The sequence below is a fragment of the Pestalotiopsis fici genome (assembly GCF_000516985.1).
Source record: "Pestalotiopsis fici W106-1 unplaced genomic scaffold PFICI_Scf_11, whole genome shotgun sequence".
Lineage (NCBI taxonomy): Eukaryota > Fungi > Ascomycota > Sordariomycetes > Amphisphaeriales > Sporocadaceae > Pestalotiopsis > Pestalotiopsis fici.
Window position 1 is genome coordinate 837,104 of NW_006917101.1, and position 14,241 is coordinate 851,344.

Genomic DNA, 14,241 nt, shown 5'->3' on the forward strand with positions numbered 1-14,241 from the left:
CGGTTCCGTCTTCCCCGAGCACCATTTATCTCTGCCAAACTAGAGAAATGGACTGCTCCCATGGCTCTGGGGGTAAGTCCTTGGATACACAATTCCAGGGAAGCTGTTGTCACATGCCCCGTGACAGACTCTGCTGAATCGGCTGAGAATCAAGGAGTGGGTAAGCGACAATGTCACCGTTGCTTCGTATTGCCGCCTACTCATAGATGCACCACGAGTCTGCTGATTCGAGGGATTTAAGGCGTTCTGGGCAATAGCTCAGGTATTGCTCTCAGATAAATTCTAGTACCTAATGGTTACACATGACCAAAATCCCGAGAACTAATATTGGATATTCGTACGGGCGAACCACAATGGTTTCTTGCTGGATTAGCTAGTCATGGATTTCGAATTATTGGAGGATAAATCCAGTGTATGCAGGAACCATCTATCTATTTTCGATGGTTTCAACGACCATATGTCGTCAATGATCCGACCGTGGATATCCCACGCCTTGGCAACTGAAAAACAGCCATGACTATAAGATGGGTTCTCCCCAGGTCTAAGGGTAATATAGCATGAGACTGTCACGGGCTCATACACCTTTGACTGAGAATGATGTCTTTCAGTGTAAGAGCACTCGCCGTGCTGGCTAGCCAGGCCATGCTGGCCAGAGCAGACACGACAACCACCATCAGCTCCAGCACCAACTGGGGCACCTGGGAGGGTTGGGGCACCTCTCTGGCCTGGTGGGCAGGTGCTTTTGGCACGCGCGATGACCTGGCCAACATCTTCTTCACGACAAACTCGGTGACGTACAACGGCGCGAGCGTGCCGGGACTAGGCCTCAACATTGTGCGGTACAATGCCGGGGCGTGCAGCTCCAACAGCATCGACGGCGAGTCCATGGTCGTCTCGTCCAACATGATTCCCTCGCGGCAGATGGACGGCTACTGGACTGACTGGGACAGCACCGACCCGTCGACCTCGAGCTGGGACTGGTCCGTCGACGCCAACCAGCGGACCATGATGCAAAAAGCCGCGTCCCGAGGTGCCGATGTCTTCGAGCTCTTTTCCAACAGTCCCATGTGGTGGATGTGTATCAACCATAACCCGGCTGGCGCGGACAATGGTGCCAACGACAACCTGCAGAGTTGGAACTATGATCAGCATGCCATCTACCTCGCCAATGTTGCGCAGTATGCTGCAAAGAACTGGGGCATCACCTTTGACTCGGTCGATCCCTTCAATGAGCCAAGCGCCAGTTGGTGGTAAGTACATGCCATGATAATCCAACCATGTTACCGAGTCACCAAGCAAGTGGTGATTGATCAGGGCTAACGTGTGGAAAACTCTTCAACAGGTCGTCGACCGGAACACAAGAAGGCTGCCATTTCAGTATCAGCACCCAGGCGTCAGTCCTAGGATACCTCCGGACCGAGCTCAACTCGCGCGGCCTGTCTTCGACCATCATATCAGCATCGGACGAGAACTCGTACGACGTGGCCGTGTCCACCTGGAACTCGCTCGTCAGCGCCGGCGCCTCGGGCAACGTCGGCCGGATCAATGTACACGGATACCAGCAGGCGTCTGGACGACGTGATACCCGTAAGAGATCTTGCCATACTATCCTCCCTCTTAACCAATGAACTCGTATGACTGATATTGCCGCCAATCTTTTACAGTATACTCCCTGGCCCAGTCCGCCGGCAAGAAGCTCTGGAACAGCGAATACGGCGAGAGCGACGCAACCGGCTCGTCGCTGGCGAGCAACTTGATCCTGGACTTTCGCTGGCTTCATCCCACGGCATGGGTCTACTGGCAAATGATTGACGGCGGCGGCTGGGGCTTGATCGACGGGGACAATGACGCAGCCACCCTGGGCGCCGTGTCCCAGAAGTACTACGTCCTGGCCCAGTTCACCCGCCACATTCGGGCCGGCATGCGCATCCTCGACGGCGGGAGCGACAATACCGTCGCCGCCTACGACGCCACCAACAAGAAGCTCATCATTGTCGCCGTCAATTGGGGGTCGGCCCAGTACCTCAACTTTGAGCTGTCGAGTTTTAGCACGCCGGGGACCAGCGGCGCCCTCGTCAAGCGCTGGAGCACCATGATTGGGAGCAGCGGCGACAAGTACGTTGCTGCTAGCGACACGTATATGAACGGCACCAAGTTCTGGTCGTACTTTGCCACGAATCAGATTCAAACATTCGAGGTCAGCAACGTGGTTCTGTAAATACGATTAGAGCGATGTTTTCATCCGCCCTGATTGTTTTGGTCAAGTTCAAATTGCAGCAAAACTTCAGCTGTTCGTGATATATGGACATGTTGACTGCATTGTCAAAGAAATCAAATGTGAGACAGTTATATCAAATACACAGAGCACCGGATGTCCAGTGAGTGAAAGTTGAAGATACCACCCATAACGCCAGCGTCTACTAGACGCGTAATGCCTCGTACATGGAGAAAAGGGGAGTCTCAATCCTAAAGCCGGGGGACAAAAAAGCCCACTCGAGTTTGCCAAACGCTAATATCCACCAAACGCCAGTAAATCCATCGCAAGCATGTAGGTATGTAATGTGACGGCGCATAGTGATTTACAGGATGATTTCCTTGACATTCTTCACCATTCCCTCCTGTGGGCAGTACGGGCACTTATATCGGCTGCCCTTGCTTAGTTTCTGTAGACTTTCTTTGGCGAGCACGTGCCCGCACTCTATCAGAACAGGCGGGTTGTCGACTGTCGACTGCTCCTTGCTCACTGGGCAGACGAATATAGAGTGGTAAATCATACTCTTGGGCAAGGGCGTCTCGAAAGCCATTTCCTGACTCGTCGTCCACTCGGTGCCCTTGCCTTTCACCGCGTTCAAGAACTTCATGAGCTGCGGAAGAGCAATCGCGCCAGCTGTTGCGGCAACGTAAAGGGGAGACTCGGCAGAGAGACCGAGCAGCGAGCAGAACTCGCGCGTAAAGGATGCCGCTACTTCGTCGAATGCAATGGTAATGTCGAATATCGATCTATATGGAGATGATGGAAGGTTCGATGCGTAAACCATGGCGCAGCTGAGTCGCTGTATCTCACGGAGATGTCGGTATTGGAATCTTCCAAAGTTCTCCCTCGCGTACTGCAAAGCACCTTGCCTACCATTCTGCTCCGTGTCGGGTAGGCCGTTCACTGACGGGCCCTTGAAGAGCCATATGAACTGCAGCTTGCAGAGCTCGAACTCGAGATTGGAGCCTCTAGCCTCCAACTCTAAAGCATTTGAGCGTGCCCATTCTATGGCTGGTATTAGATTATGTTGCTTCAGGGCCGAAAGTATCGAATACATGTCGGCAAAGGATGACTGGAGTGCTTCTGACTGCAACGTGGACAGCTCGTCGTCTACATCGGCTACGTGGGTATCGGTCGGCGTGGCAGATCGTGGCGACTCGGGAAACTCCACGGCCGATGGCGACAGTTGAGATTGTAGTCTTGAAATGGATGTATCCGGCTGTTGTGGTTGCGCTTCCTTGATAAATGTCGAGGCCGCTCCAAACTGCCCTTCCCGTAACAAATGCATAGCGATTGCGCGGTTGATGAGCGTCGGATGCTCCGCCATAGGGTCATGGTCTTCTGGAAGACCACCTTTGATGACCTTTTCGCCAGTAAAGGCCCGGTCAAGAGCCTTGGCGAATTTGGACTGACCCTTGTATACACTCCGAATATCCTCGTTGACGGCTTCCAACCCTTTTTGTATGGGGTTTTGCAACTTGGTAAGGGTAATGCTGGTGGCATGAGGGTCGTTTGCTGCATGGGTAGCAAACAAGTCAGTTACTATAGTCAAGGTAGAGCTGTTGAATGCAACTGACCACTTTCGACCTCTTCCCGAGCTGTGGTCAACATATCTATAATCTTGTCGACATCGGCGAGCGCATTCGAAAGACGCGCCGTCTTGGTGAGCTTCTCGAGCTCTTTCTCCAATGCTAACATGGCCATGATTGCAATTCTCCCTTCTCCAGCTGGGTGGGCAAAGTAGAACTGCGGTGACAGCTACTGAAGAGGCTTTGCGACAGGAAATGGTCTGCTCTGGCTGACGTTGTTATCTCATCGGTTCTCGGCCCTTTGGTTTCGTCTTGGTGCCAATACTTGGCCGCCGCAGTACTTTTAGGCTTCAAAAGCCATACCAGGCTTCTACACAAGAGTTGGCACTTGGGGTTTCCCAAGCAGTGCAGTGCATACGTCCAGACAGGATGTCGACAAGACGAATCCGGGACGGGGACGTGGGGTTGTGATGGCGAGCAATAGTGTATTCTGTACGTATGGAATATGGATTGGCCCAGCTACTGCTGGGAACTTGTAGGTACAGGTGGGTTAAGCTACAACTGGTGGCTGGCGCGAGTCGGGGGGTTTTGTCGGGCAAACATGGGCAGCAGCATGCGCTACAGGCCTCTCACAGCAGGCTTAATGCTGCCAAGAAGGTCATTGTGGCGCTAGCTAGAGCGGTCGATCGTCGTACAGGCGGTACGGCAGCACAATTCAACGCATTCAATTAACTATGAACCGCAACGTCAATCATCAATCACTTCCGCCTGCGTTTTGTCTTAGACCATCGAGTGCAAGGTACGTTTGTAGGAGACTTTGATTGAGAAAAACAAACGCTCGGTGCACCTTTTGGCAAACGATTTTTCGACGTGAATCTACCTGTTTGACAGCAAGTCATAATCATGATAACTATTTCTCTCACAAACATGAGTGGTCACTAGTTAGCAAACACTCTTCTGCCGGTGATATGAAAGCTATTCTCTGGTAAACCTGATACCTTTGCTGCAACGGGGGTGCTGGCACAGCGTGTGAGGACTGCTTGCAATGACGCACCAAGTACCCCACCAACGAACGTGCCCCCCGCCAATGCGTGCGGATTAGCCGACATCCATCCTACGTGGCGGATCGTTGACAGGGGCCTTCAGGGCGGTACTCAACCTCTATTGTCCGTGTCTTCAGCTGCTGTCTCTGGCTGCAGCAGGGGGCCGTCGCTAGGTGTTCTAACCATCACATGCTACAGGATAGCTTCGAAGATCACCAGCTAGTTTACTCCCTTTCCCTCACAGCCCATACACGCGCTCAAGGGGAAACTTTGCTCAACCTACCATGTTATGATCGCTTCTTCTTTCCAACATGCTGCCACTGGATGGCCACCCCGAAGCCGAGCGCCGCAGCCGAACGCCCCTCTCAACAACGCCCTTGAACCATGTCTTTCCGACTCCCACTGCCTACCTCGGATGGGAGGGTTCATAGAGAAGAGGAGACTACTTTACTTCGGCGTGCCTCACATAGGCTGTCCAGCAACAGATCTGCCCAGGTCGACGGGTCAACGACTCCGGTTCCCGAGAGACCTGTCGAACCCACGGAAGCAACAGTAACAACAACCCCTTCCCCTCCCCCAAATCGCCGCCATGTCGTCTTTGCAGACCCCGTCGCGTATAGATATCTTGAAGAGGACCCCTGCGTCAGCGTCGTCGAGCGCAAAGGAATTCTCAGCGGTTACGAACTCTATCTAGTCGAACAGTGGGCTTGCTCACGGCAGTCGCCAACGCTGGTCATAGCAACGTACACAGGGGACCAGAGACATTCAATCGTGGTGGGCGTATTGAGTGTGCCCGAAGATGAGGCTGCATGGTCGCCACGGCTCAAGGTATATTTTGAAGCCATACAACAGTACCATGCCCGTCCGAAAGAAACAGCCTTGGGGTGGCTAATGGTCACCAATTTAAGCAGCTTCCCCTCTGCTCTTACCGTCATTTCAGTTCCCGAGGGTGATATAAAGAAATACCGGCAGAGTTTCATTGTAAACGAGAACCTCAAGCGCCTTGGATGTTCTGGACGATCCGGCATGACCTTGTCTGAACCTACGCCTGCAGCAAAGGCCAAATTCCACCAACTTTACAAGACCAACGAGAAGATACCATTCTCGGAGGCTGTGGTGGAATTGGTCAAGCTCTGTCAAGTCGCCCTCTTCATCTTCGGAAAGCTCGAGCAGGAGTACATTGACGGGCTTTTGTGCGATGTGACGGAAACAGCCGTTGCAGATTGGTGGACAGAGTTTGGCGCCGATCACTACAACATGGAACCCTCAGACGGCATACTTGGACCCAGTACAGTTGCAGCACTCTTGGGCTTATTGATGGGATCGCGTAATCGACTGAGTTATTATGGCGCTCCCATTGGCAAGGATGTCTTTGATATAGACAGCACGAAGAGAGGAATAGGCTATTTTCAGAAATCCCAGAAACTGGAGCGAACTCGAAGGCTGGACAGACAGACTCTGTACAAACTTCGCCAGGTCACAGCCAAAGCAGCAGCGGGCGAGGGGTGGGGTGTGCAGAAAGCTGTCAAGTCCACTGTCACCGAAATAGGTGGCAAACGGGGTGAGATAGTCCTGGGGATGGTGGGTGGGCGCGACAAGGGCGGTATAGGCGACATAGAAACCTTGGACCTTGACAGATTCATTTCACTCGCACAAGGCGAGCGCGCAAAGTGGCTGTGGCTTGGCAAGCCGCGGCGAACGGTGATTGATCACAACGAAAAGTCCACGCCAGACATGTCCAACATCTTGTTTGGCAAAGAGGAACAGCAAGGACAGTCCAAAAGAACCCAGTCTATGCCTTTGGATGAAGAACTAGATTTCCAAAGAAGGGATGACCCTTCAGGTGTGTACTCTTCCCCGGCACCTGATTCTGCCACCAGCATAGCAGTGGAGAATCCAAGCGAAAAGGATGCGCATAAAAGAGGCGTCTTCAAGAGTGTGGCTGGCAAATTTGGCGATGCACGTTCGGGGTTTGGACGTTTCAAAGACGCCGTATACAGTGGAGGCGGTTTGCGTGGGCATGCGGCCAGACCCTCCAGAGATGAGTCTGCCGAGGCAGGATATACTGCCGCCACACCGTCTGTCCACACGGGATCATCGGTTGGTCTGGCAGCTACTCCAACTCCCGGTGGAATAAACAGAGCTTTCACATGGAAGAACAAGCCAGAAGAGTACCGAGACGTTTTCAAAGATGTCACATCGGCACCTAGTGTGCAAGACGACATCTCTGCCACACCAATATCGTCAAGTCGGCCAGTCACACAGCCAGTGGAGGACGACAGCCCTCCCAGTGACGATTCGAGACGGCTTTCGCATATACCCGAGAGCCGACATGAAGTCAAATTCGACACGGCTATCAAGGACCCAGCAGTGACTGCACGTGAGGCCCAGGGCCCATTGGCGACGACCAAGAGACAATTCAATCAACCTGGGACTCAGGTTTACCGACGACATAGCATTGAGGGAATGCGTCCTGAAGAGAAGCGTCTCAACGAAAATCGATGGCCGCGCAGGCTCTCGTTTGGTGATGCTGAAGAGGCTGTCTTGAGGTGGACTGAGCTGACCATCGTTGACGATGGCGCAGAAATAAGCGCAAGAACAGTGCTGGGGAAGCAGTATCAGCTTGCAGAAGTCGTGCAGAGCTTATACATGAATATTCAACAAGTCAAGCAGACTATCGAGCCATGGGTCGACAGCAAGATTGCATCCATTGAAGCCATTGAGGCTTATTACACAAAACAGCAAGATGATTTGCAGAACTTATACTACCAGTTATCCGAGTCGTGTCGTTACACCAAGCAAGACTCGGACGATTTACTTGCTCACGAGCGGGATCAAATAACGGCCGCTATCAAAGATTTTGAGGTGCTGGTAGCGAGACTTGACTACGAAATTGAGGCGCTTGTCTCGAGGGTGGACGACGTGGAGGATGGTGTTGCGCAATTTGAAGCTCAAGTGCAAGGCGTCGAGAAGAAGGCCGAAGAGCTCAAGGCACAACTGGAGACGGAGAGCTGGTTACATTGGTTCGTACGAACCATGACCGGAATCGGCACGGGTCCGAATATTACACGTGCCGGAGAGAGAAGGTAAATGTCATGACTCGATGGCAGCGTATCTCTGACTTGGACATGTTGGAAAGTCAAGCAACTGCACGAGTTGCACAAAGTTCGTGTTTTCACTGCATAGCGTAGCATTAGTCAGGCGATGGTGTTGCTTTTTGGTTTTTGCTTGTCTTTCCTGGGATTTAGAATTTTCTGTCTGGAAAATACCCCCCAGATCGGTTGCTCGGAACACATGGCCAATTAGAATAATGGAAACTCTGTATCACTTTGATTGGTGTTTTTTGGTCTACACGCAAGTATGAAGTACAATGGCAAAGTAGCTACTGCATCAGCAACAGAAAGAATTGATGGAGTACAGAGAGTTCAACTGGTTTCGCCATGTCGGCATCAGAGCTGCAATGCACAACCTGTCCGTCTGACCCACGTGTTTAGCTACGTGTATACTGCTCGTTGAGTGTGCTGACAGCATCACAGCCAACAAGGGGTAATGATCCTTTCTGGCTCAAACCAGATCGAGGTTAGGCTGTACAGGTGGGAATTTGGGGTGCTTTTGGTTGACCTCCTGAGTCACCGCCCACAGCCTGGCTGGCTGGCAAGAAGAGGGATCCCCGATAGGTTGAGGAGATGAGGAGGTGCCTATTGAAGTATCCTGGTACCCAGGTACCTATGTATGCAATCTTGGAATAGAGCTCGGCCAAAGAATAATCCGCGCCGACACGGCTCCTTGCCCGTCTCGGATTTACCGGCCTTTCTCCCTCCCTAAGAGGTCCCGCAGTTCTGGACCATTCGCCTGCCCGTCAGAAAAGGGCAATAATAAGTCAAGGGCAGACCCGTCCCCATGTCGCTTACATTCGACAACGCCAAACTTATACATCATTGAAATTTTGCAAACAAGCTTCTTTTTCAACCCACTGTATTCTCGCCACTTCCTTCGTTGTAATACTCCCTCCGTCTCGAATCAGACATCTCGAATTCCGGCCCTGCATTCATTGCGCCGAGTTTCCAAGCATAGAAATATAACGAACGCCATGAGCGCTCCAAGCAGAGCTGCTGCCCGCCGGGCAGTGGCGTCGCATGCATTCGCTGGCCGAAATCTACTCCGACCTGGCGTCGGACTCTCATCCACTCCATTTGCACGACACGCGGGCAATGTCAACAACTCCGGCTCAACCACAGTGGCCTTCTTTATCCCCGGCAGGTATGTGTCTACTGAACACAACACCACCGGACACCAAAATGGGCCGCCACCCGGCTTTGATATCAACAAGGCGAAGCAGCCACTATCCAAAGACACAAACAAGACAGACTCCAAGACGGCAGCCGAGTCAACATCGAAAGCCGACCACACAGACGACGCTCTTTTGGCGCAAAGGCCGGCCAATGAGCCATCTGCTGAAGCCAAAACTTTGACAGAATTGGCTGCCAAGAAGGAGGCAGAGGCACAAAAGGTGGAGGAGAAGCAGGGCAAGAAGATGACTCTTGGACAGAAAATCAAGCATGAAATTCAGCACTACTGGGACGGTACCAAATTGCTGGCCACTGAGGTCAAGATCAGTACCAGACTAGCACTCAAGATGGCTGCTGGGTACGAGCTTACTCGGAGAGAAAACCGGCAACTTCAAAGGACGGTACAAGACTTGGGTCGGCTGGTCCCCTTCTCGGTATTCATCATTGTTCCGTTTGCAGAGGCACTCTTGCCAATTGCCCTGAGGCTCTTCCCGAACCTACTGCCCAGCACCTACGAAGGCCAGCAAGCCAAGGACAAGAAGGCCGCCACCCTTCGGGCTACCCGTAAGGAGGTGAGCAAGTTCTTGCGAGGCACTCTGATGGAGACTGGTCTCCCTCTCACCCCCGCAACAACACAAAAGGAGGAGTTTGCGATATTCTTCCGTAAGCTGCGTGCGACAGGAGAGAAGCCAACCACCGAGGACGTGATCAAGGTTTGCAGAATCTTCAGGGACGACTTGACCCTTGACAACCTCTCGAGGCCGCAGCTCGTCTCCATGTGCCGCTACATGAACCTGAACACTTTTGGCACAGACATGATGCTCCGCTACCAGATCCGTCACAGAATGCGCCAGATCAAGCGCGACGACAAAGCTATCAGCTATGAAGGCGTCGACAGCTTGAACGTCGGCGAATTGCAGGTCGCCTGCGGATCTCGTGGAATCAAGACTCACGGTGTGTCGCCGGCAAAACTCAGGGAGGAGCTGCAGTCGTGGCTTGACCTGCGTCTCAAGCATGGTGTTCCCTCAACACTGCTTGTCTTGAGCAATGCCTACATGTACGGCCAAAAGACCGAAGAGGGTAGCTTCCACAGCCAGATTGAGGCCTTGACCGGTGTGCTGTCTTCGATTCCTGAGGAGCTGTACCACGAGATCGAGCTCGAGGTGCACAACGCCGAGGGCGCCGCTACCAACAAGCAGCGACTCGAGGTGCTCAAGGAGCAGCAAGAGCTCATTGAGGAAGAGAACAAGCAGGACGAGGAGAACCAGAGCACCGGCATGGCCACACCTCGCGATGTTGAGGATATTGACGAGAAGGAAGAGCGACGCATGGCGGCCGAGCAGGCCGGTGTCGACAAGTCGCAAGTCAACGAGGCCCTGACTGCCGAGGCCGATGGCAACGAGGTGGCCCAGAAGGTCGCAAAGGAGGAGCCGAAGAAGGTTGAGTCGTAAAGCGGACAAACTCTACTCATTCACTCACCCCACCACACATGCATCACCACACTAGGCATGAATGCGCCACCCCCCTTTTGCGGTGCATGTGTAACTTGACATTAGAGACACGACCTTCTGTGTCTCTTCTCATTTGTCTGCATTAGTATCTTGTACATCATATAGGGTGACGGCTTGGAGGTATCGGGCACAACCCTGCAACGAAAAGAAAAAAACAAATCTTGTTAGCGGTATTAGAAACTGCTTTAGAAACTCTGGACAGATTCCAGGAGTAGCGAATTGGTGTTATAGATACTAGAAGGAACCACTCAATCAGACCAGACAGATCATCTCCTGTTTACTGATTTATTGCCTGTCGCGAGAGACTAGGTATCCACTCGAATATATAGTACTTGGCTATAATTACTATAAACTTGAATTGTCACTTGTGTATGGCAACGCCTTTTTTCTTGATCCGCCCAATGTCATGATTGTTGCTGACTGTGTATGTAATAATCTCATTTTCAGGGTTCATGGTCTTAATCCGAGCGACAATGATATCATGATAACAAGACAGGCCGTAAGCTGACAAGCAAAGGAATAGTAGGTAGGTAACGAACGCACCGCCTCACCTCGCCTCGCGACAATGGAAGAAGGCTTCTAGAACATTTTATGCTTAAGGCTGGCAATTCATCCAATTCTTTCCCTCGCGGGTTCCGGCCGGTATTACCTCCGAGCAAGATTCGGATCTACAATACGTCAACGCCCCGTGGTTGCGTGGCACACGTACCATTGCGTGTCGCGTCCACTAAATTTCCCAAATTTCCCGTTGCCATTGGCGCTCATAGTACGCAGCCTAACTGCCGGGTTAGTGCTCCATGGACTGCCCGCAGCGCCCCCAGACCGCCCAAGCCAAAAGTGTTCCCGCCTGGTCTGGTCAGCATAGCCTGGCTTGTCTAGCTGACTAGTGGACCCTGTGGACTATTAATCGTCGTGACTCGTAATTGTGCAGAGGCTCAGAGAAAAAAAAAGCTGAGAGGAAAAAAAAACACACGATATTTGCTGCCGAATTACCGATTGCGTAACCATGTTTAATTTGTTGTTCGATAGTTCATGTGCCTATATAATACATAAACACGGGATGGCCATCCAATTGCCCTGGTCCTATACTTGTTCTTTCATCTCAAGACTCCCACCTGTCTACTAGGTAATTATTGATACTATAATCAATAACAAGCAATTAAAACATCCACAATGCACCTCAGTCACCACCACCAGCCGCCACCTCAACCCTTTCCGGCACCGCATCACGGCGGCCCGGCCGCATTCGGCGCTCCTCCATCGCCTCCGAGATACTCGCCCCCACACCACGAGCACTCTCACCACCATCACCACCATCATCACCACTGCTGCTGCGGCCCACACCTGCCGCCGCCGCCCTCATCCCGCGCGCGGGCCCTGTCGGCCACGGCCAGCCCGTCGCCCAATGTGCTCTTGATTGACAAGATTCCCGATCTCAACGCCGGCAACATGCCCCCGGCACCTCCCCTCTCTCCAGCCTTTGCCGGCCACCACCCGGTTTCGTCGCCCAGGAGGTCACCCTCCCCGCCCGGCATCTACCAGGGCTACCACCCTTCTTCGCTATCCCCCAGGATCGGAGGACCGCATCATCACCACCACCATGACCATCGCAATGGACCGCCCTTGAGCCCGCGCCGGCGACCCCGTGCCGTCTCGAATCTGCCGCCTCCTCCCCCTTATAAGGAGGATTGTCACCTGATTGACCGTATTCCGCCCATGGGTGCCCCAGGCAACAATGGACCTCCGCCGGCTTGGGGTCTCAGGGGCGAGCCTGGGGTTCATGGACATCACCATGGTGGATGGAGGTGAAGGAGGGTATTCGACTCCCCTTGAGTGGGGGTAACATCTTCCACACCAGCTCGACTTGGACTCAAAGAGGTTCTTCATTGCAGAGTCTCCGAGTCGTCGAACTACCTGGTTCCAATCGACATTCCGGGTGGTCCCGCCAACCATTGGCGCAGTATGATGAGATATAAGAGTCTCAAGAACTGTGCTTTACGCGGCAAGACCAGAGAGAGCTCGGGCATGGACAGGGGCAAACGTGTGTACGAAAATGTCATGGGCACAAGGAGTATGCATCCAGCTATCTTGTGATGGTTGCCCACAGGATTATGATTTCGACGGAAATAAGTTTGGCATGATTTCACAAGATACCCAGTAGAAATACGGAATCAAGAACAGCGCGGCGTCGCTGAAGAGGCGTTTTAAGGGATGGGATGAGGTCGGATAATCACAGAGGGAATGGTCTCTGGCTTATTTTTTAGTTTGTTACGAATATCAGACCATTTCAAGGATTCATCTGTATCAGTTGTGTCTCTTGCCATAGAGGCCAGGAGTTTTCAATGCAGCACAATCGATATACAAAAACAATTTAGTGATACAAAGACCTCTTCTTGCTATGTTGATGTGTTTACCTTGAGCATACGCCAAAGTGCCCATTTTCGACTAATTACAACACCTCATGTTAGTTGAGATTGTGGATTGCAACATCTAAGAGACGTGCCCAGGCTAGCATCATTGGACTGACATAAAATAACCTCGCCCTTACACGAGACTTTTACAGAAGAGATAAGTAAACAATATTGCGAGCGAAAATCTTTAATGCTGAGTAGATACTTGTTATGGAAAACACAAAAAGGAATTTCCAAGTGCAAAGTCAAAATATATAAAGGCCAAGTACTAACAAGCTGTCTTATTCTGGATTTGTGATTGACCGTACCACACGTTCCCGGCAGTAATTTATTAGTAATCTCTTTGGGGTTAATCAAAATACATGAAAGAGTTTATTAAAGTTGTTGTTTGCATGTGTGAAGAATGCATCCACTGTGAACAAATGCTATCGGAAATATTGGACACAATCGTTTGTTTTGACGACAAGAAAATGCTGCAAATTGTTGACAATCTTCTTGAAATAGAATATTCTGGACTTGGAAAATGGTTGAACAAGCTGGAAAACAAGTCTCATCAATACCCTGGAGGATTGTGTGGCATTGAACTCGACCGGATCAAGAAAGCGTTGGCTGTTGGTTCTCACTGAGCATTCTCCAGCACAATCAGGGGCCTGAGTTTGCGATCATAAGGGCTATTATGTGAAAGAAAACAAAGATACTTTTTGATGGTGATCGCACAGCTTCTAAATTACGAATTCAGAATACCTAGACGATCGCTATTATCCAATGTGAAGCACACGTCACCACCGCCGCCATCACGATTCTTTGCAGGAAAAGTACACTGTACACCATGATGCTTTGACTGCCCTCGAGATAAAATGTATTGGTTTTTCATCTCTTATAACACTAAAAATAAGTAATCGAATAACAGAACATAAGTAGGGCTTCTCGACCCACAGGTATTCTGTGTCTGCAACCAGCCAAAAGAACAAGCAACAAACATGTAACAACGACTGCTCCGGAATTCTGTGAAAAGATCACTTGGCATCTGGGTCGCCATAAATTCAGCATCTTATCATGGAAGATTTGGATCAGAGACCACCACACCGACTACGACTTCTTTCAGAACCACTCGGCCTGAGAATCTACTATAACAATTATACGAGAGACCATCTTTCAGACACCTTTCGACTCAGCAATCTACACTGGGGCGCTTCTCACAATC

At 51.5% G+C, this 14,241-nt stretch overlaps 5 protein-coding genes across 5 annotated transcripts; 4 read left to right on the forward strand and 1 right to left on the reverse strand.

The window, feature by feature from the left end:
* Window positions 1–594: 594 nt before the first annotated feature.
* Window positions 595–2,218, forward strand: PFICI_13257 (Endo-beta-1,6-galactanase; the record flags this gene model as incomplete). Its single annotated transcript, XM_007841838.1, has 3 exons — window positions 595–1,250; window positions 1,343–1,587; window positions 1,665–2,218. The coding sequence occupies 3 exons, from the start codon at window positions 595–597 to the stop codon at window positions 2,216–2,218; spliced, it is 1,455 nt and encodes a 484-aa protein (XP_007840029.1).
* Window positions 2,219–2,579: 361 nt separating this feature from the next.
* Window positions 2,580–3,958, reverse strand: PFICI_13258 (uncharacterized protein; the record flags this gene model as incomplete). Its single annotated transcript, XM_007841839.1, has 2 exons — window positions 2,580–3,769; window positions 3,832–3,958. The coding sequence occupies 2 exons, from the start codon at window positions 3,956–3,958 to the stop codon at window positions 2,580–2,582; spliced, it is 1,317 nt and encodes a 438-aa protein (XP_007840030.1).
* Window positions 3,959–5,210: 1,252 nt separating this feature from the next.
* Window positions 5,211–7,916, forward strand: PFICI_13259 (uncharacterized protein; the record flags this gene model as incomplete). The annotated part of the gene is made up of 1 exon (XM_007841840.1): window positions 5,211–7,916. One exon carries the CDS (start codon window positions 5,211–5,213, stop codon window positions 7,914–7,916), a length of 2,706 nt encoding a protein of 901 aa, XP_007840031.1.
* Window positions 7,917–8,916: 1,000 nt separating this feature from the next.
* PFICI_13260 (uncharacterized protein) lies at window positions 8,917–10,566 on the forward strand (the record flags this gene model as incomplete). The annotated part of the gene is made up of 1 exon (XM_007841841.1): window positions 8,917–10,566. The coding sequence occupies one exon, from the start codon at window positions 8,917–8,919 to the stop codon at window positions 10,564–10,566; it is 1,650 nt and encodes a 549-aa protein (XP_007840032.1).
* Window positions 10,567–11,799: 1,233 nt separating this feature from the next.
* PFICI_13261 (uncharacterized protein) lies at window positions 11,800–12,435 on the forward strand (the record flags this gene model as incomplete). The annotated part of the gene is made up of 1 exon (XM_007841842.1): window positions 11,800–12,435. One exon carries the CDS (start codon window positions 11,800–11,802, stop codon window positions 12,433–12,435), a length of 636 nt encoding a protein of 211 aa, XP_007840033.1.
* Between the last annotated feature and the right edge of the window lie 1,806 nt (window positions 12,436–14,241).